This window comes from Opisthocomus hoazin, chromosome 3, assembly GCF_030867145.1.
Source record: "Opisthocomus hoazin isolate bOpiHoa1 chromosome 3, bOpiHoa1.hap1, whole genome shotgun sequence".
Classification (NCBI taxonomy): domain Eukaryota; kingdom Metazoa; phylum Chordata; class Aves; order Opisthocomiformes; family Opisthocomidae; genus Opisthocomus; species Opisthocomus hoazin.
In genome coordinates this window covers 30,120,671-30,142,400 of record NC_134416.1, presented here as the reverse complement: position 1 = coordinate 30,142,400, position 21,730 = coordinate 30,120,671, and the positions used below count along the sequence as shown (strand labels likewise).

Here is a 21,730-nt window from a genome sequence, read left to right as displayed (position 1 = left end):
AGCTTAACAATGTGACACACGGCAAGAAAAAGACCTGGCACTTCCAGGCTGTATCCTCATCTGCACACAAAACAACTTTATTTCTTGTAATGGATGATGAGCAGCTCGGGTTTGTGGCTGCAGAAGTGAGCGGATCACTGAGTGCTGACCCCCGCTACCCTCACAGGGGTGTTTCACAAAGCCATCACCCTCCCATCAAGGCAGCAAGCACCATACCTGTACGGCCGCATCACCAGGAGCCTGGCGGCCACGTCCCCCCTCTCCTCCGCCTCACAGCCTCTTGCTCAGAAACAGAGGGAAATCAGTGAATGAACTGGGAAGCTGGTAAAATTCGGAGCTTGTGTTGTTAAAATTGAGATAGTGCTTCAGATAATTTGAAAGCGGTATGAAAAAGCATCACCATGATGTTACGCGGATACTCTACAAATTTGTTTGCTCATCTAAACCTGAAAACTGAAGTATCTGGAAATGGTTACTGAAACAGCACTTTCACATTTCTACGTCATTCAAAGATGATTTGCAAATAAGATTTTTTAATAATGGAAATAATGCTTCCTAATATAATAAAAGGCCTATGAGTTATTTCTGCTTCTTGTGTTTTAATTTTTGATTGAAATATTAATCCTGATAAAAATATCAGGATTACTCAATTTTTTTCTTACTATCTTTCAGGAAGATTTCTCCAGACAAACTTAAAATACTCACAATGGGTGTTAAGATTAATCAAAAGGGAAAGATACTGATTCTTCTTTCATTCCAAGATAGCAATTAGTCAATAGATATGTAAATTATTATTCTTATTATTGTTGTTAAGACAGTTAACAAAAACAAGCCCCTCTACATTCTAAAGAAGCTTTTCCTTATCTCCACCCGCCCTCCTGGCTCTTGAGACATCCTTTGGACTTTTTTGTTCTGTTCTTTCTCTGTAAAGAAATACATTCCCATACTTCCATCACAAAAATCAGATTAAATAAAAGCCTTTCAGTATTATTAAAAAGCAAAAATATCCTGAGATGATTTTTCCATCTCTTTTTCAAGCCATCTTTAGGAAGTGAGATAAAAATTTCTCACCCTGTGAAATGCCTTTTCTTTCCGTTTGGAGAGTTCTCTCTCCCCTCTATCAGGTTTTCTTTTGAAACGTGGGAAAGGGAGGTAGAAGAACCGGAACACCCATGCACAACAAGTCACGCTACGGCTGAGGCTTTTCATACATGGAGGTGTTTTAAAGTAAAAACTTCACTCTAACATTTGTTGTGAAGCATGATATCATCTATAATAATCTGCAATAATGTGGTAGAAAATGTATAAAATATAGTATTATTGTACTATATGACGTATGATAGCAACGCCATTTGCTGGTGGTGCGCGGTGGGAGAACAAAGGCAAAGCCCCCGTTACGCCATGTCCCTGTGATAACCTCTTGGCACGTGTCTGAAATAACAGGGGGAGGGGGCAGTTTCCCTCAGAACTGCTCTCCCCTCACCCCGGCATCCTCCTCCTCCTCACCTGCCCTCGCCCCGCAGAGCCCGCTCCTGCCCCATCCCACAGCTCCACTCCAGAAACACCAGCACTCCCCATCAATCAATCAAACACCCCTGATTTCTGGCCAGGCCACCTCGAGGGGTACGTTCCACTCCCGCACCTCGCTCTGGAGGCCGAGCGCTTTTGCGGAGCGCAGATTCTCGCGGCGGCTGCACCAGCCACGTCGAAGCGCAGTCACGCCCCGTCACCTCGCCACACAGCTGAGACTTTGGAGCACGTTCGGTCTGGGGTCTCGTGGTTCACGAAGCGACCCCCCCCCACACCCCGAAAGGACCACATAGAATCATAGAATCATAGAATCATAGAAAGTTTGGGGTCAGAAGGGACCCCTAGAGGTCATCTAGTCCAACCCCCCCTCAGCGAGCAGGGGCACCACTAACTAGATCAGGTTGCTCAGAGCCCTGTCCAACCTGGTCGTGAATGTTTCCAGGGATGGGGCCTCCACTGCCTCTCTGGGCAACTCGTTCCAGTGTTTCACCACCCTCATTGTAAAGAATTTCTTCCTTCATGTGGAAGGGGAAAGCAGCCGAAATGATGAGAGAAGCCAAAAACTCGACCCGGCAAAGACAGGCTGCAAGAAGCAGGCTGCTTTCTGGGAGGGAAAGCTGAGTGTGGCCGCCCACAGGCGTTAGAGGCGGCAGCAGGCGACTGCAGAGCGCGGCGGGACGAGCTCTCCGCCGTCCCCCCGGGGGTGCGAGAGGCGGCGGCGGCCCCTCCTCCGGGCTCCTCCGGGGTGGTTTCCCAGCGACGGGCGAGGCGGGGCGGGCGAAGCAGCGCAGCCAGCCCGGGGCCGCCGCTGCGGGCAGGGTCGGCGGCGGCGGCGGGCGGATGGCGGCGGGGCGCGGAGCGGGACTGCGCATCTTCCGCGACGTGAGTACGCGGGGCCCCGGCCTCAGCCCCTCGCTCCCTCCCTCCCGCACGGGCACCAACTGCAAGCGGGGGGGGGGGGGGGGGGGGTGTGTGTGTATGTGTGTGTTATTTCTGTTTTGCCTTTTTTTCCTGTCTTTTTTCTATTTCCCCCTTTTCTTTTTCTTTTTTTTTGTCTTTTTTTTTTTTTTGATTCTTCTTTTTTTTTTTTTTTTTTTTTTTTCCTCCTGGAGCTGTGATTCCCTCCCTGGGGTGAAGCCCGGCGAGGCTATGGGTCTTTCTTTTTCCCTTTCCCTTCCCTTTTCCCTTTTCCTTTCCCCTTCCCTTTTCCCATCCCCTTCCCTTTTCCCTTCACATTTCCCTTTCCTTTTCCCTTTCCCTTTCCCTTTCCCTTTCCCTTTCCCTTTCCCTTTTCCCTTTTCCCTTTTACTTTCCCCTTTCCCTTTCCCTTCCCCTTTCCCTTTCCTTTTTTTTCCAAATGTTTTTAACATTTAAAATCTTAATGAGGGGAATGAGTTTGCTTCTGATGGCATGCATGTGTGAGAACAGGTTAGCTCTTGGGGGTGGTTAGGAGAGGTGCTGCGTGAAAACACTGTTGCTTTGCAGAATACATTGCTCAGATTTTTATCATTTTAATTTTTTTTCCGGGCTTTTCACTGAGGAGTTTCTTACCCAGCAAAAGTTTTTTCTCAAACTGTGCAGGCTCCCTCCCATCCCATTAGACCCTGCTGGATTTGAGGTGCAACCCCGAGCCCCTCAGCCCCTTGAGGGGGAGCCCAGCGAGGTGCCCTCCTGTGCACCCAGCCATCCCACCCCTCAGGTGCTGTGCTAGACCATCACCAAGGGCTCAGCATCTCACAAGATGCAGTTGTAAAGTTTCTTGTCTAAAGCTGCCCAGCACAGAGCATTGCTTTGGTCCAAGGCAAGTCCTGGATAAAAGGCAAACTCCCACACAAACATCTCCAAAGTATCCCCTGTCCTTGATGAGACTTACAAATCTTCAGACCAACTCTGCTACCACCTCTGATCTACTTCAGACCAACGCTTATACTGGGGTTAGTCCACAATATCAGCTGGAAATGACATGTTCTGTATTAAAGGACCCTTCATCTAGATGTTTTCTCTAATGTGGCCACATGAACCTTCCCAGCCTTTTCCCCAAATTATTTAAAGCAGCCCCCATCTGCTCCTCTCCTGATTTCTCTAGCCTCCATGAGAAATCACTTAGATTAGACTCTTCATTGCCTTTTATTGTTTCCATTCAAGTGTATAATGAAAATGCAGCTTTTTTTGTCTTATAAATACCTCTAGTAAGAGAAACAGGAGAATTACAGGCATTCATCACAAAGAGAAAAGAAACATAAGCAGCCAGGAAAGAGTTAAAAACATTAAATAGAGCCAAGTCCCCAATTTAACTCAGCACAGTGGGTTAGGAAACTGCACATGGTGAGAATATGTGATAAACTGAAAACCTTTGATTTCACCCAAAGTAAAAAAATTCATTCAAATGAAAATTATTTGTTTAATTTTCAGTAATTTCTTAAACTGGTGTCAGGTTCATATCTACAGAAAAGCAGATGCCTTACACAAAACTGGGGAAGAGGAGGGAGGGGGGCTGCTGCCATACTCCTGCTCTTACATCAGGAGGAAAATGTTAAATTCACACCTGATTCTGCCTGCTTCAAAGCAGGGACTGGACCCTGGGGGTTCTTCCTCCTGTGAGAGTACACTCATGTCATAGACATTTGGGGGTGTGCAGCTCCGTGATTACCCCTCAGTGAAGTGCCTCCACCCGTAAAAACACTTAGCTGTAAGTTAGACCAGGCAGCAAGAGACGGGCTGTAAGGCTGCAGAGAAAGGGCAGGCGCTGAAGTCCTGGTCCTGCTGGTGGACAGGCAGAGACCTAAAGAGAGGGAGACCTGATTTCTAATGCAACCTTCTCCCTGGTTTTGTGTTAAGGTCCCTATCAAGTGTCCAAACGATTTTGACATTTCCTTAAGGGTTGGGGGATCTTAATTAATTAAAATTAATTAATTAATAAAAAATATTGGTTTTCTATTAACTAAATTAATTAATAAAAAATAAATCAAGGAATATATCAAATTAATTAATCAAAATTAATTTTAAAATAGGAAACATTACTTCTGCAGAAACTTTTACCTTGACTCCGCTGCTCCAGCTGTCGCAGTCCTGCACATCCGTAAGCCCAGCCTGAGCACAGAAGTCTTGCACAAGGTGTGGGTTGTGTCACCTGGCGTGGCTGGAACACCCCTGGGGCTCTGCATGGGCCCTTGCTGCTCGTGGCACAAGTCATTGGTCATCAGTTAGTACTTCCTGGGTCCACACTGGGCATCTTTATGACCTTGCTGAAGCACGACGTGCTCTTTCCCGCCAGACCTGCTCGCTCAGGTGCCCGCAGCGGACCGCTCAGCCCGGGCAGCTGCGAGGTGAGGAGTGGGGTTTCGGCGGTAGCCCCTTTGGAATGCATCTGCTTGGGGGCACCCACTGTTCTGTCCCCTTTTGTCAGGTGTAACTGGGCAGAAGAAAGCCACTAGGTCTCACAGCATCGTGTTTCTCCACACTCCCCAGATTTCACATATCTCTCCACTTCCAGCTGAAAATCTGCAAAACCTTTCGACACGCTGGCTTTGCCATCTGCTAACATATAGCTACCAACCCCAGGGCAGCACCAGGTCCTACAGGCAGCATGGAGGTGGGTACCCTGACAAGCAGGCTGACTTTTCCTTCAGGCAGAACACAAAGTAAACAAGGCTGCTTGCCAATGAGATACGGGAAAGACCAACAATAGTTCCCAGAAAAATCCAGCCAAACCTGCCAGGAATCTAGGACCATATTTTACCTGTTAAAGGTTTTAGAATGAGTTTTATTTTATTTTCATGATGCTTTTAATCTTCTTCCCTTTGCTCTGCATTTAGTCCTTAGTTCTCTTTAGGATAAACTTTCCAGTTTAAAAGTAAAAATTTAAAACCTCTAAACAGTCCAGTCCTCATACTGATTACTGAGTTGCCATATGTGATTTATTTGGATATATAGGGAGGGAAGATGTCATCTTACTAAATTTCATACTTTATGTGCTGTAAACTTGGTCCAATGCAAAGTTCAGCTTAGAGATCATCTGTGAAGTCCTGGATGCGGGGCACAATTCTGTTGTCAACAGAATTGTTCCCCGCCAACCTTACCCTACAGAATACAATCACAAAGATGCTCCGACAGAGCTTGGCACCTGGATACTCAGGATTCTCATTTGGTTTCACCTCTAAGAGCAGAGCTGTTATGGCATGTGCTGGGGAAGCTGTTTAAATACTACTAGCAGTTTATCAAACCAAAGAACGTTTCCATTGCTGTCAACTTTCAAAAATGTATGTGCCCATTTTGAAAAACTCTTTCCTTTACTGACGCTCGTAGGAGTGATAGAAACTATATTTGGAAGATTTCCTTTCTTCCCTTGCCTAAACTTGTTATAACACTGCCTGAGGACTCCCAGTTGTGGTTCAGGCTGAAGCAGTGATGGGAACTAGTCTGGAGAAGAGGAGGCTGAGGGGGGACCTTATTGCTCTCTGCAACTACCTGAAAGGAGGTTGTAGTGAGGCAGGTGTTGGTCTTTTCTCCCAAATAACTAGCGACAGGACGAGAGGCAATGGCCTCAAGTTGCGTCAGGGGAGGTTTAGATTGGATATTAGGAAAAATTCCTTCACTGAAAGAGTGGTCAGGCATTGGAACAGGCTGCCCAAGGAGGTAGGGGAGTCACCATCCCTAGAGGTGTTTAAAAAATGTGTAGATGTGGCACTTCAGGATATGGTTTAGTAGATATGGTGTTGTTGGGTGGATGGTTGGACTCGATGATCTTAGAGTCCTTTTCCAACCTATGATTCTATGATTCTGTGATTCTGTGACTGCATCTGGGCATGTAGCAGGGTGGATACAGATGGCAACTGCACATATCTGAAGTGTCACGTGATGACCCATGCCACAACAAAACCACATCATCTGGAGAGCTGGGAGCAAAGAAACCGGAGGAGACACGCTCTGTCGCTTCCCCTCCCTGTCCCTGATCCTTTCTCCAAAGCGTGGACTAATGCAGTGGTACCTGCAGTGGGGCTCCAGTGGGGACAGGCAGGCACGCTGGTGTGTCCCTGGCAGTAAGAGAGGGCCAGTGCACCCCCGTACAGCCCCGGGTGGGCTGGTGCTGCCCCACCCATGGCAAGGCTGGGCTGGAGGGCTCTGCCACTGCTCCTCGCGGGATGCACTCTTGGGGTCATCTTCTCAGCCTTTGCACAAGGAGTTACAGGCTCTCACCTATGTATTTAAATAGCTTCTCCAGCAGGTGCCACTTCCAGTGGGTAGAAAAGGCAGACCTGCACACCATGAGGGTAAGCTGGGGTCACGTACAGGTTTCGTGGCAGAAGTATTGCAGGGAAGGATCTACAGCATGCACCCTCGTGCTGCCCTTGCCTTCCCAGCTTATAAACCTCTATGCTTTCCCTCTCCTCTTTCTTCTGTATCTAGTTTCTACTCACTATCAAAGCAATCCTCAAATTTGATCCCACACATCTGATCTCACTGCCGCCCACACCCAGTCTGATCCCTTCATGCCACCTGGCTCCTCTCCTGACTTAGCCCTTTGCTTCCTCTGCCCACGCACACCCTGAGTCTTTCTCACAATGGCAGATGCTCAGCGCGTATCCCAGCTTATCATCCTTGCTCTGCTTCTTTAAACTACTTCTCTGAACCTGAAATCCAGTGGCATGGTAGCCACACGGTATCCAGTTTTGTGCCTGAACGTCATGCTTATAAGCCATGCACAAACTAGAAAATAAAGCTGGTTTTTATTATGGTCTTGGTTTTCTATGCACATAGCACAGGATAGTTAAAGAAAGCAATACTCTGAGTGAAGGATGGAGACACACTAAAAGCTTTTCAATTTTATGCAGCCTTGTGAAAGCATGATGTATATATACATATATATTAAATGCCCACTAAATAGAACATTGTGTGCTATTAACCCATACAAAAAAAAAGTGATTCTGTTCTCTCTCTCTTTTTGTGTAGATACTAAGAAGAGCAGACAAGAATGGTAAGACTGGTCACATGTCTTCCCCCTTCCACCCTTTGGAAAAAAAAATGCATCGTTGATTCAACATTTTAAGTCATGCCTTAAACATCCTAACAGGAAAACCAGCCATCCCTCATGTCATTCTGTGTTTTCAACAGGTTCAATGAAATGTGTTTTGTTGTGCACTCATCCTCCCTATGGCTTCTTTAAGAGCAGATCTTATGCTTTCACAACTTGGCATGCGTGTGCCAATCACAACTTGATTTGCACTTTGGGTACATGTGGGTGTTTTCTTAGTGACATTGTGTTCACAAAAAGGTTTGAAATACTTGTTAGTAACTCCATCTTACTAGTTTTTAAAAACACCATAGGCTATATGCAGCAGACTTGTTTCCTCCATTTTGCAGTTATGTATTTGTTCAGCATGTCAGTAGGCAGAATAAAGCCTTGAATTCAACTCACACATTTATAACACAAAAGTCGTTAGTTTTTTATTATGTTCCTAATTGAAAGTTTTGCCCTCACGCTACTGACTGCTTTTGCTTCCACATATATTTTTCCCCTTATTAAATTCAGTAAGTTGGAGCATAGCACTGTAACGCTTCACAGATACTCCCATTTTGGCCGCAGCAGAGGAAGGTCCTTGCTGTAAGGACCACAAGTGTAACCACTGGGGTTTTTTGCTGGTATACACAGTCACGGTCTTGAATCTGACTTTAAGTCCTTTTCTCACCTCAGAATTGCTGCACGATTTTGGACAAGTTACACCGTCATTTTTGTGCCACATACCCCAGCAGACAGTTGAAGCCACTACCACGTCCCTGTGTCACAGATTGTGAGATTCAGTATGTTTGAGGCTATGAAGACCTTAATCACAGAATAGTTTGGGTTGGAAGGAACCTTTAAAGGTCCTCCAGTCAAATCCCCCTGCAGTGAGCAGGGACACCTTCAACTAGATCAGGTTGCTCGGAGCCTCATCCAACCTGACCTTGCATGTTTCCAGGGATGGGACATCTACCACCTCTCTGGGCAACCTGTGCCAGTGTTTCACCACCTTCATTGTAAAAAATTTCTCCATTATCTCCAGTCTGAATCCACCCTTTTTTAGTTTAAAACCATTACCCCTTGTCCTATCGCAACAGGCCCTACTAAAAAATTTGTCCCCATCTTTCTTATAAGCCCCCTTTATGGACTGGAAGGCCCCAATAAGGTCTCCCCAGAGCCTTCTCTTCTCCAGAAGAGAAGCTTCTGTAGCTCTACAGTTACCATAACAGTATTTGTACTTAACTCAGATAACCAGTTCTTACAGGACAAGAAGGAAACACAAGCTTGCAATTATTTAGCACTGTAATAGCAAAGTTTGGGAAGGGAAATGTGACTTCTTGCAGAAGCATGGGCCAGACTTCAGTCTTTTCCTGAAAGCATTCAATAGTGTCAAACCCACAGCTCAGGTTTAACCCTGATAAGCAATTCCTACTCAATCCTGAGAAAACAGGTATTGTGCAGGTTCAATAAAGCATACCCTCAGATATCTGAAGGCAGATGGATACCATTGAGAAAATCAGAGAGAATAGGGAAGAAGTTCCTTCAGGGAAGAACCGTTGGACGGTGAGGGGCTACCGTACGGTTTGATGGTATAGCTGAGCCTGTTGAATAACCGTTTACTGTTGCTGAGAGGGCAATCCCACCCCCACATCCCATCTCTGGTTGCTATTCCTCCCCCAGCTCGTGTGCAGCAACTAGCACTTCCCACGAGACCACGGCAGGCACTTCGGAGAGCTCATGAGCTACAAAATCCATCACTGTGACAGTTTTTAGCAGCGTTTCTGTTGTCTCCCTCAGCCAGCTTGCCAGTGGCTTGCAAGAGCAGTGATGGTGCATGTTGAATCCCAAGGTGAGGGCTGGGATGGGGAGGAGAAGGACCTTCCACTTCAGTAGTGCCTTTCCAGCTTTGCTACGTGCCAACCACAGCCAAGCTCTGCTGGCATCCCCCGCAGGTCTCCTCGTGGTGTTTGGAACAGAAGTTTATGTGTCTACCCTGAAGACTGATGAGAATCGGACTGCAGGGTGCAGAGCAGTGGTCGTCATCCCCCTGGAGTCAAAAAAAGCCCCTAAGCCTTCTTGTCCCTGCCCTGGGCTGTGAACTCATGCTCTGTCCCAGCCCTGGTGGATCACAGCACTTCGGTGCTCAGGAAGACTTCCAGTCCTCATTAGGGTCACCCTACAGTTTAGTACTTGCATATTGCTGTTAAAATAGGGGAAACAGCTTGCACGATCAGAGACAAACTTCTTGTTCCAGAACAATACGAACCACTTCAGCCCCAGAGACTTTGCTCATTGACATTCGTGTCTATGTACGGATGCTTTACAACATGTTATTGGGAGAAAAGTGGCTAAGTTCAGTCAGTCTACTTCTATTAATTTAAGTGCATGAACTTGAAATGGTTTCAGCTCTAACGTGCTCAATTGTGTTTGCTCAACCATCAGTTGCCCACGGGACTTCCACTGTGCTAATCCAGCACTGCACAGGCTTGTGCCACTCTAATAGGGAGGAGATTTGTTTTAAGGCTGGGAGGTTAAGTACCTTCTCAGAAAGGTTATTGGATATGTGAACACTTACCTAACGTGCTTACACTGTTGTCAGCACAGATTATTAGCTTTTGTTAATGACTACAATACTTCCACTTTCAGTGTCACCCTTCTGTGCTATGGGAAACCAAGTATTGGCTTACAGTAACAAATGCTATGTCACTGTCCATGACACGGCCCTGTAAAGTTCTCCCACACACTTAATAGGACTCTTTCAGAGCTGCTGTATTCATTCTCTCTGTGAGATTAAAATACCCCAAAAAAATTTATCATCAAAAACCTTACTAGATACTTGCTTGACAGCAAGAAAAAAATACATCCAAAAACGTGGATCAAGCTGATAAATAGTTGTATTGTAGGAGACAGAGTTCTTACTATGAATTTAGAGACTGTGGGACTTCAGCTTAGCCTTCCACAACACGAAAGACAACTATTCTTGCAAAAACAATATAAAATAAGAGTTCAAAAGAGCCAAGAAATCCTGCTGAATTGCTGTTACTCAAAAATACTACAATGATTTATGACGGCTGGGTTTAACTGAGAAACTCCTTTATCAAACAGTCATCCCCCTATTTGAAAGAAGCCGTGCAGGTGTTTTTTCTTTTGGGGTAGTGGCTTCTTTCTTTGCCAGCCCAGGTACATATATAATTCTGTTACCCTCCCATTTCTGGAAATATCAGCTGTGCACAGCTCCCACAAGAGGATCAGCTTCATAAACTCTATCTATACTTCTTATTTTATGGCTGAGCAGCTCTGCTCTGTGTGGAGCAGATCCACACTCCTCTGTAATGGGAAAGGTCATGTGATCTTCTGAGAGGAAGAACAAGACATAAGGAAGGAATATCGCATTTCTATGAAGCATATGGTTCATAATATTGGGAAAAGCAACAGAAAACCCTGAGGGAAAAAAAGCAATTTCATAAAGGTGAGATGTTGCACATTGACCTTTTTGGAAAGGAGAAGTTTCAGGTTTGCGTGTCAAAATGAAATTTTGGTCAGGTTTTCTTTACAAAACTCTGTGCATTCAAAGGAAGCTATTTGTATATCACACAGAACTAATTTGGAAAAGTTCCAGCTAAAAGGAAAGTTCTTAATTTATTTCATTCCTTTTGCTATTTAAAATAAAATCAAACTCATTAAATTCCTCTCAGAAAGTAAAATCTTGTCCCTAACTTGCAAGGGAGGGAGTAAAGAAAGATGGGAACCTGGAACTGCCAAATGAAGTCTTTCCTAATCAAGAACATTTTTTACCTCCCTCATCTCACAAGCGACAGTGGTTGCCCCCCACGTGTGTGACTGCAACACCTATATGTGCTTGTTTGCACAAGGTGTTTCTCTTATCTTCTGGTACGCTAAGAGGGATGTGGGGCACCCCGTTAGCCTTGCAGTGATTTGCAATCAAGGGAAACAATATCAGTTGTTGGTAAAGGTCACCCAGGGATCTCTCCTGACCATGCAGCTTTGACATATGCACCATTAGTATAGCCTCATGCTATAATTCCCTCCTGTTGCCACAGGAATGGAAATTCAAATATAGTCTGTGTTGCAGAAATCCAATCACAAACAGTCTGACTGTAAAAATGGAGAATAAAAAAGATAATAATCAGGTGACTTCTCAGTGGCTCTAGCTTCTAGCCCAGAGTGCTAATTTCATAGAATCATAGAATACTTTGGGTTGGAAGGGACCTTCAAAGATCATCTAGGTCCAACCCCCCTGCAATAAGCAGGGACAACTTCAGCTAGACCAGGTTGCTCAGAGCCCTGTCCAACCTGACCTTGAATGTTTCCAGGGATGGGGCCTCCACTACCTCTCTGGGCAACCCGTTCCAGTGTTTCACCACCCTCATTGTGAAAAATTTCCCATTATCTCCAGTTTGAATCTACCTTCCCTTAGTTTAAAACCATTACTCCTTGTCCTGTCACAACAGGCCTTGCTAAAAAGATTTTCCCCATCTTTCCCATAGACCCCATTTAAGTATTTTTAACAACTTATGCCAACCCAGAGGATGGAGTGAATACGCCCGCAGGAGGCAAGGGAAGTACCTTACAGAAGGGATCTCTTGAGTCACCCAGAAACAAACCGTCAGAGTTGGCCTGGAGGCTCTCTGAAGATTACCACTTAGGGGATTAAACTTGTTTTCAAGGAAAATTTTAGAGTTACACTAAAGCAAGGCATGCCAAGTTTCTGGTTTCAGCATTTTTTCCTAGGCCAGTATCTCCTGATGTGGGGCCACAACATCCTGACAACTCCTGAGGTCTTCCGCTAGCCCATAGACTGCGCCCAGCAGCGCTGCTCGGTGGCAGCTGCAGCAGTGCGTGGGCTCTCTGCTCCGTGCACATGGACTGGCCAGATGTGTCACCGCATGACAGGGTGACTCATCTCATCTCTTGTGTGCCCTTTCTTGAGAAAAAAGCTACGTGCAGCAGTCCCTTGGGGAAGCTCTACGCACCATGACACCCAGAAGGGCCGGGTCTGAGGGACAAGTAGTGGCCACACTTGAGTTGCACATTTACTAGACGGCTGTACAGAACGTATATTCTGAATGGGAGCCAGAGCACAGAAATTCTCTGAACTGCAGCATCACTGATTTGAGCTCCCAAATTATTTAAGCAGTACTGTAAAATGGATTAGTAAGGCAAAACCCTTGCAGCACAGCCTCCAGGGGCTCTCACCATGCTGCTGTTTGCTTCCTGACCATCGGGATCTACTGCAGATGCCACCCTGGCTCCTTTTTCAGAGTCCAGGCTCTGGCTGGAGTGAGATTCTGCATCCCACCTCCCTGGGTCCTTCAGGTGCTGCAGGGCTGGACTCTGCACTCCAGATTCCAAACACGATTTCTATAAAGGTGAAATGCCTACTTTTAAACCTAAACCCTCTCCCTGTCCCCTTGGGACCACTTGGTTACATGTGCTAAGCTTTTCCAGCATAACAGCTGAAATAATGGCTCAAAATCATTATTTCTGGTTATATCAACACTCAACACAGATCAGAGTCAATGCAAGTATAGTGCATTTGCCCAGAATCTTTGAAGTTGCAGACTATGTCTGTGCTTTTTCTTATGCAGCCCCTTATGCCTGGGACCTAGTAGATGCTATCAGCATACTCTTTGGGATGCTGCAGTTTATTATGTTGGCAACTCTTCCTTGGTCTGATTCCAGCCTATGTCCTGTATGCCAGTAAATCTTTTTTTTTTCAGCTTTTGCATTTGGTTCAGTCCATCCGTGTCTGTTGTCATGTGTCCCCCCACCACCTTATTTTCTCTGCGTATAGGGCAATATCTTTTAGCTCTCAAGTGGTCTGAACCAAACCTTTTACAGCAAGTATGGACTATCAGTTCCTTCCCAAAAGGCAAGTAACACAGCAGGTCCCCAGGAGTGGGTGAGCTGGGAGGAGGCCCCACATTTTCGCTGCCTTCCCACTGTGTTTGCTTCATCCATGCAGGGAACTGTGGCCTGAGTGAGGCACGCTAAGGCTTTAAGTTCTTCAGAGGCAGCCAGATTTCAAAAAGTCATAAAGGGCTGCCACAGCTCCCGCAAGGGATTTAGGATGTCAGCTCCCATTGAGAACCGTGAGGGCCTGGATGGAGCTGTGGTTTTGGCCCTTGCCTTTCGCATAGTAGAAGTGACTGCTTCATTTTGAGCACTGTCCTTTCCGAGTCCCTGTTGTACCTTCCTGGGGAATAAATACTTTCTGCCACAGGGGATTTTTCTGTTTATTGGTTTCACTTGTTGTCTCTTTTTCCTTTGCTAATTTGTCCTACAAGTGCAGAGGACTGTGCTCTTAGAGCCCCAGACCCTAAATAACCCGCCAGCCCTGGCAGTGTGCACATTGCTAGGCTGGACCCAGGCTGGGGACCACCTGGTTGGGCTGGGACAGTGCTGTGGGCTCTGCTTTCCAAATCCCATCCTGCCAAGGTGAACCCCAGGATGAGATTTAGCCCAGTGGGTTTTTCCCTCCAATTGTCACAAGCTTTTCCATGGGGCTTTTCCAATTGCCATAAGCCCTAGGGCTGCCATTCAAGCATATGAGCTCCATCTGATGTGGCTCCTGCTATGGAAAACTGCTTTGGTGGTGCTCTGTGGAGCTCACAGGCATGTTTAACTCCTAGGAAAGGCTCACAGTCCTAACAAGAAGACAAAAATAGGTGGGAGTGCCAAAATAAGTGGGAGTGAAAGCTGTTTTGCTGCCCTCCATCATTTGCTGGTATCTCTGCGAGACATCCTGCTCCTTTATTTCGCTGTAACTTGCGTCATTGGCTGCAGACTCACCATTTGACATTATTTTCAAGCAAAGAGACTCCAAATAAATACGTGCCCTTGTTCATTATTTGCTTGATATCTTTTCACTCACTGAGGTCATCTTTCAGCTCAAAAGAGAGCATGTCTGTGGCTTTCCTTCATCAGATATGCTGTTGTCTACTGAAGTCATAAGCTATTCAAAATGTGTCCTGGAGATCACTAGCGTTTCTGAAGCAGGCTGGCTGGGGGATATCACTTGGACCTATTTTACACACAAAAACATCTATTCAGTAGAGAGGAGGATTTTACTGAAATAAACGTAAGAATGCAATTGTAACCTGAAGGAAGGCTCTTCTAAAGCACCGTGTAAATATATTTCAAAACTTGTAAGTGCTACATGAGGAGATTCATTTTATTGTTTATATTTTTGTCTGCCAGTCGGGAGTGTTCTGGCTCCAAGGAGGCCAAGCAACTGTGCCTGTTTTTGAAGAAACCCTGCTTTTGAAAGACGTCAGAGAAGATACACAAAAACAAGCAAGGCTTGCAAAACAGCTTCTTTGAGACAACATTGCCAAGGCAAACGCTGCTGCAGGTTGATTTGTCTGAGGGATGCATGGTTTCAGAGAAGTTTATTTTTCATGAATCATCCATCCCCTGTTGCTTTGCCAGCGGCAAAGATTGAAGCACCTATAATAGAGGTTTCCACTCAGCTGCTTTGAACCAGACAGCATCTATCTGGGTGCTCTGAGGGCAGCGAGGTGTGCCCCAGGGAGGCAGTGCTGAGGATACCTAATGCAGTCTTTAAAATAAAAGCCATCCGTGACACTTGGAAAAAAAACCTGACTAGGCAAATGTGTCTTCAATTAAACAGCACAAGGAGCGCTTGTTAGGGGTTGGGTCCGACCTTCATCTGAGGAAGCGCAGGGGTGGCCTGGGCCACCAGCGGCTAAGTCCCAAGCTGCACTAGCAAAGCAGTTACACTCATACAAAATCAAAGAACTGCCTTGGAGAACTGGAGCTTTTTTTCAGTAAACGTAACAGTATGAAGTCTGTAAGTAACCAAATAGGTTCAAATCTCCTCGGGTTTTGCCAGCAACAAGCTCAGTGATGTGTCAGTCACTGTCAATAACATTCAAAATGTTACTGAGAATAAACAGCAATGAAACAAAATGCAATGTCTGCTCTTGGATGATAAAATTTGAAGCAAATAGCTAAAGTGCCCAATCTGACTGTTGGCAGATCATTGATTTTCTGGATTGATGTAAAGCCAATGATCCTGAAGAAGAGAGATAAACAGACAGATGTTTCAGGTTTTGTGTCATACCCAGACTGTTCTGTGAGTAAACTCATAATATGTTTATCTCAGAAAAGTTGCCAAAAATCACTAGTTTCTTGAGTATGTGTGTAACTTGCATGCAAATCACCCTTCCCAGCAAAGGCTAAAGCTACAGAGGCAGTTTGATTAAACAATCGATTGTATCTATATGAGCCAAAGGAAGCATAGCTGTGAAAAGAAGCTCATTTCAACGCACTCAATATTTGATATTCCTTCTCTGTAACCAATGCCAAATGGCAGATGTATTTAGATTCCAAATTAGGTAATCATGGCAGTTCTGTCAAAGAAAATTGCCTACCTTCAACACAGTATTATGCCATCTTGGTTTTTAGCTCTTGTAGATCCTGACATTTTATTTTGATCATAATGATGATTATCTCCAGCTACAATCTGTCTTTTCACATTAAACATTTCAAAATGTTTTTGTTGAAGCAGGCATTCAATTTGTCCAATTTTGAAACCTCTTGAAGATTACATATTCAAAGACATATATTCAAGTCAAAGAAATTATGAAATAAGAGCAAGTAAAACAGTGAGGAAACTCCTCCGTTCTACTCTTCAAATCTGTATGCTGTAGTACAGCATGTAGTTACAGGCTTCGAATACTGCCTTTATAATTGTTTCTTCACCACTATAAAATTAGGCCACAATATGTTGTAGATTTGTCTGGTGCTTAGGATATCTTAGCCTTATCCTCCACAGTTGTTTAGTGCCCTATGAGTATGTTACTGAAGGAAGAGAAAGAGTCACATGAGCTTAAATTTAGTGCTACCCAAAACAGAGTTATGAAGTGTTAGGCTCTGAAAATATTCTCTATGCTTCATGCAAAGGATCAATCAGTTCTGATAAATTATTACTTAACCACCGTTTAACCATTCCAGCTTCTAAGTAGAAGCAAAAGGTGGTACATTTTTCTTTGGCTTTTGTTAGCTGATTATCAGTCTTGCATTTAAAACTCACTCAGATACACTAGTCAATGAGGAGCAAATTGACGTAACTATTATAATGGAGTTATGGATTTGCCTCATCCTGACCCACGTATTTCTTCTGAAGTCATGAGTGTACAGCAAAGAAAAGAGGACACTTGTTCTTCAGGACAGAAGCAAATGTCAGCGGTTGTTGAAGGATCCCTGATAAAATCTCATGGACTTCTGCAGGGTCAGCTTTCCATTTACAAACTTCTTTCTTTCACTTTTTAAAAATCCTGCTGACAAGCATTGGTTGCTTTCTTGCATCACCTTCTATACGGTGTTTTTCAAAGCCCCATCCAGGCTCTAGTTCATTCATGGGATCCTGGGGTGCATTAGGAGGAGTGTGGCCAGTAGGCCAAGGGAGGTTCTTCTTCCCCTCTACACTGCCCTAGTGAGGCCCCATCTGGAGTACTCTGTCCAGTTCTGGGCTCCCGACTTCAAGAAAGATGAGGAGCTCCTGGAGAGAGTCCAGCGGAGGTCTACGAGGATGGTGAGGGGACTGGATCATCTGTCCTATGAGGAAAGGCTGAGGGAACTGGGCTTGTGCAGCCTGGCTGCGAGACGACCTTCTAAATGCCTATAAATATCTCAAGGGTGGGTGTCAGGAGGATGGGGCCAAACTCTTTTCAGTGGTGCCCAGTGACAGGACAAGGGACAATGGGCACAAAATGAAGCACAGGAAGTTCCAGCTGAACATGAGGAAGAACATCTTCACTCTGAGGGTGATGCAGCACTGGAACAGGCTGCCCAGGGAGGCTGTGGAGTTTCCTTCTCTGGAGATATTCAAGACCCGCCTGGACAAGGTCCTGTGCAGCCTGCTGTAGGTGACCCTGCTTTGGCAGGGGGGTTGGACTAGATGACCCACAGAGGTCCCTTCCAACCCCAAACATTCTTGATTCTGTGATTCTGTGATTTCAGCAAACAGAATCATCTTACAGTTTTAATTGTTTCCATCTTCTCAGCCTTGAATCATACACACAGGAACAGATCAGTTGCGCTGACTGTCATATGTTGTTTAAATAGTCCTTGTGATATACTTAGAGGCCAGAGTTAATAGTCTTATGTTGCTTGCATTTCGGAATCCTACTTTCAAAAACAGACAATAGCCTAAGTCTGCTATTTCTGTCAGTGCAGCCATGGCCACCCTGTGGGTGGGACAGGCTGTTCACATTGTGCTACATTTTATCCATGTCAAATTATGGTACATTTTATCAATTTCTGACCACCCTTATCCAAAAAAAAAGCCCCCCAAAAAAGAAAAGCATGGAAAGTCTGCAGTATAGCACCTTCTCTGGGATTTTCAGGCATGTAGATGAGGTGAGATAAAAATGTGACCTATTCTTTGATGAAATGCTGTAGTATTTATTGGAATACCCTTTAGAAAGCATAGATGACTGTGCAGAGTTTGACCTGACAAAAGGAGGGTAGAGCTTCAGTCTGAAGTGGTAACATCCTGAAAATACGACATGAATTAATCTCTACTTAGTGCATCTCAGCGCAAGGATTTTGCCTCATGTAGTCAATGGCTTGCTATAATTAAAGCTAAATTCAGAAACAGATGAAACAGACTCCACTAAATAATGCAGTAGAGATTGTAATAAGGACTTACTCCTCCTGAATTAATGTATAACCCATTACTATTCTTCTAAATGTTATCATACCGTACTGCCCCTCCCTCAAGTCCAATTAGTCCTGTAGGCACTTCCCAACTGCATAACCATGTTATTGATGATGATCAGCAATCATGTGGTGGTGATTGGTTCTGTCTTAAACAAATAAGCACAGCAGATACTTAGAGGAAAGTAAAATTCTTCATAGTCAGGCTTCACTGATTATTACATGCCAATCCAAACTCAATCTGAAAATCCATCTGAGGACTTTGACTGACCTCAGATATACGTCCAAAGCAGTTTTCTCATTTCTAGATTTTAGTGTAATCTCCAGACGAATTACATGCTAGCAAATAGAAATTTCTTTTTTATGCTGATGAAGAAAATGAGCTGATATTCTTTCCAGCAGAAGAGGACACGAACCTAGCTTCCTATTTCATGAAAATCAGACTTTCTTTTATCTATTTTGTTAATTTCACAGCAAGAACAGAGCTTTTTGAGAAAGATGTATTTTATGAAGAAAGAGAGAATCAAAATGCTGTAAATCAGTGCAGTGTATTGATTAGTGTCCTTTGCTAGAGAGAAGAGCCAGGGTCAGATCCCTGATGCTATTGAATTGTGCACTTGAGTCTAAGTCTCCCATCTGAGAGACAGGGAGCAGAGCAAAGAAAGAGGAAAAGAAAAGGGAAATAAATAGATCTAGATAGATCTAGATAGCTGAAGAGATTTTCATTGAACTAATATTTTCCTTCAACAAATGTTTGCTTTTGTGTTTCCCTGGGTTTTCTCTGTCCCCCTCAGTCTTAGGAGGTCACTGATATTCCATGCAGAGGTAAAGACACAGGCAGAGAGCAAGTAGGGGAAGCGTGGGGCACGACAGGGTGAAGCCTCAGTGAATGGGATCAGGGCAAAGACAGTATTGTATTGATGTGTTTGTCAGCAGAGACTTACCAAATCAATTATCTTTGCTTGAAAGATGAGAAGGAGGAAGAATAACAGAGTTATCAGGCAAACATGGAACAGATCCTCCTAGAAGCTATGCTCAGGCACATGGAGGACAGGGAGGTGATTCAAGACAGCCAGTGTGGCTTCACGAAGGGCAAGTCCTGCCTGACCAACCTCGTGGCCTTCTGTAATGGAGTGACTACATCAGTGGACAAGGGAAGAGCTAAAGATGTCATCTTCTGTCAGGTCTTTGACATGGTCCCCAACAACATCCTTCTCTCTAAATTGGAGAGATATGGGTTTGATGGGTGTGTTGTTCAGTGCATGAGGAATTGGTCTGATGGCTGCAGAGGGCAGTGGTCAATGCCTCTATGGAGATGGAGATCAGTGACAAGTGGTGTCCCTCAGGGGTCAATATTGGGACCAGTACTGTTTAATATCTTCATCAGAGACATAGGCCTTTCAGTATTTAAAGGGAGCTTATAAGAAAGATGGGGATAAACTTTTTATCAGGGCCTGTTGTGATAGGACAAGGAGTAATGGTTTTAAACTAAAAGAAGGTAGATTTAGACTAGATATCAGGAAATAACTTTTTATGATGGTGGTGGTGAAACACTGGCACGGGTTGCCCAGAGAGGTGGTAGATGCCCCATCCCTGGAAACATTCAAGGTCAGGTTGGACGGGGCTCTGAGCAACCTGATCTGGTTGAAGATGTCCCCACTCATTGCAGGGGGGTTGGACTAGATGACCTTTAAAGGTCCCTTCCAACCCAAACTATTCTATGATTCTATAAAATTGAGAACTCTGATACAACAGCTGATGCATTTAACATCATGTTCTTTATGTGTCTTGATCGAATATGTAAACTTTCTACACTTAATCTGAAGTGCTAGAATTTTTTAATAATTTCCTCTTCTACTCCCTGAAGTACACAAGCAAAATCACAAATGAAACTAACGCACTTTCAATTTCTTCATTGTTTCAGATGATGGAAAACTGTCCTTTGATGAATTCAAAGCTTACTTTGCTGATGGAGTTCTGAGTGAAGAAGAACTGCATGAACTTTTTCACACGATCGATACACACAATACTGAGTAAGTGTCCCCTTCTTACAATTGGTGTTGTACTCTCTGTACCTGAGAATGGCAAAAAAGGACATAAGGTTGATTTTAGAAAACAAGTCTAAGAAGAAAGATGCTTCAGTGAAGCTAGGCTGTGTGAAATGGCTCTAAACTGTACAAGCGAAGTGTTTCTAAACCTTGTAGAAATACCTGCATGTTCCAATAAATGCAATTTAGGTACTGAGAAAACAAGTTGGAAAATGGATGCCTTCTGTGTTCCCCACCCATGACAGTAAGAAAAAGGGTCTGTGTCTTGCTTGAGGCTTAAATACGAGTTCCTCGATTCTTGACTCCTCTTCACTGATTCACTACCTGAGACTAATACTTTGAACAGTGTTTAGAAGGAAAAAAATAAATGAAGCAATCACAGTAAAGAGCAGAAAAAGCCATCCAGTCTGGTGCTGGCATGGTAGTTGTGGTGGTGTTGTCACTTAAGCTGTTTGGACATACCCATTACTGTTTGGCTTAACAACGCCACAAGTTGAGGGTGTGAAGATCCTTACTGTTGCTTTCAACAGAGCTAAACTTGTGCCATTGCATGCTCTCTTATGCTAAATTTTCCTTATCTACAGTGATCAAAGTGGGTTGAAAACTGGATGAATGGCCAGGTCCAGAGGGTAGGGATCAGTGCCACGAAGTCTAGTTGGAGGCCAGTAACTAATGTTGTGTCCCAGGGGTCAATACTGCATCCAGTCCTGCTTAACACCTTAATTGAAGACCTGGACTGTGGGGCACCATGTACCCTCAGGGAGTTTACTGATGACAGAAAACTGGGAGAAGGGTCTGATATGCCAGAAAGTCATGCTGCTATCCAGACTCATCTGGTGAAATAAGCTGACAGGAACTTCATGTATTTCAACAAGAAGTGCAAAGTCCTGCACCTGGGGAAGAACAACTGATACATACTGGGCGCCACCCAGCTGGAAAGCAGCTTGGCAGAAAGGGACATGGGGGTCCTGGTGGACACCAAGTTGAGTGTGAGCCAGCAGTGTACCCTGGCTGCAAAAAAGGCAAATGGTATTCTGGGCTGTATTAGACTTATTGCCAGCAGGTCAAGGGAGGTGATCCTTCCCCTCTCCTTAGCACTTGTGAGGCCACACCTGGCGTAGTGTCCAGTTCTGGGCTCCTCAGTGCAAGAGAGACACGGACATGCTGGAGAGAGTCCAACAATGGGTCACAAAGATAATGAAGCAACTGGAGCATCTCTCCTATGAGGAAAGGCTGAGAGAAATGGGACTGTTTAGCCTGGAGAAGAGAAGGCTCAGGGAGGACCTCATCAATGTATATAAATACGTGAAGGGAGGGTGCAAAGAAGGTGGGGAGCCAGGCTTTTTCCAGTGGTGCCCAGTGACAGGACCAGAGTCCATAGGCACAAAATGAAACACAGGAGGCTCCCTCTGAACATCAGGAAACACTTTTTTACCGTGAGGGTGAC

The 21,730-nt window shown here is 44.8% G+C and overlaps 1 protein-coding gene across 5 annotated transcripts in view; it reads left to right on the top strand.

Moving 5' to 3' along the window:
* The first annotated feature begins 2,302 nt into the window (after window positions 1-2,302).
* NECAB1 (N-terminal EF-hand calcium binding protein 1) overlaps window positions 2,303-21,730 on the top strand; it is a 70,605-nt gene continuing 51,177 nt past the window's right edge. For 2 of the 5 annotated variants that reach the window (XM_075415882.1, XM_075415883.1), the window contains exons 1-3: window positions 2,303-2,412; window positions 7,480-7,504; window positions 20,160-20,268. In XM_075415882.1, coding sequence (XP_075271997.1) covers window positions 2,371-2,412; window positions 7,480-7,504; window positions 20,160-20,268 — 176 coding nt within the window. In that variant the 5' untranslated portion in view covers window positions 2,303-2,370. Of the gene's footprint in view, window positions 2,413-5,015; window positions 5,123-7,479; window positions 7,505-20,159; window positions 20,269-21,730 lie in introns of those variants that run through there. The other 3 variants (XM_075415884.1, XM_075415886.1, XM_075415885.1) reach the window with 3 other exon arrangements.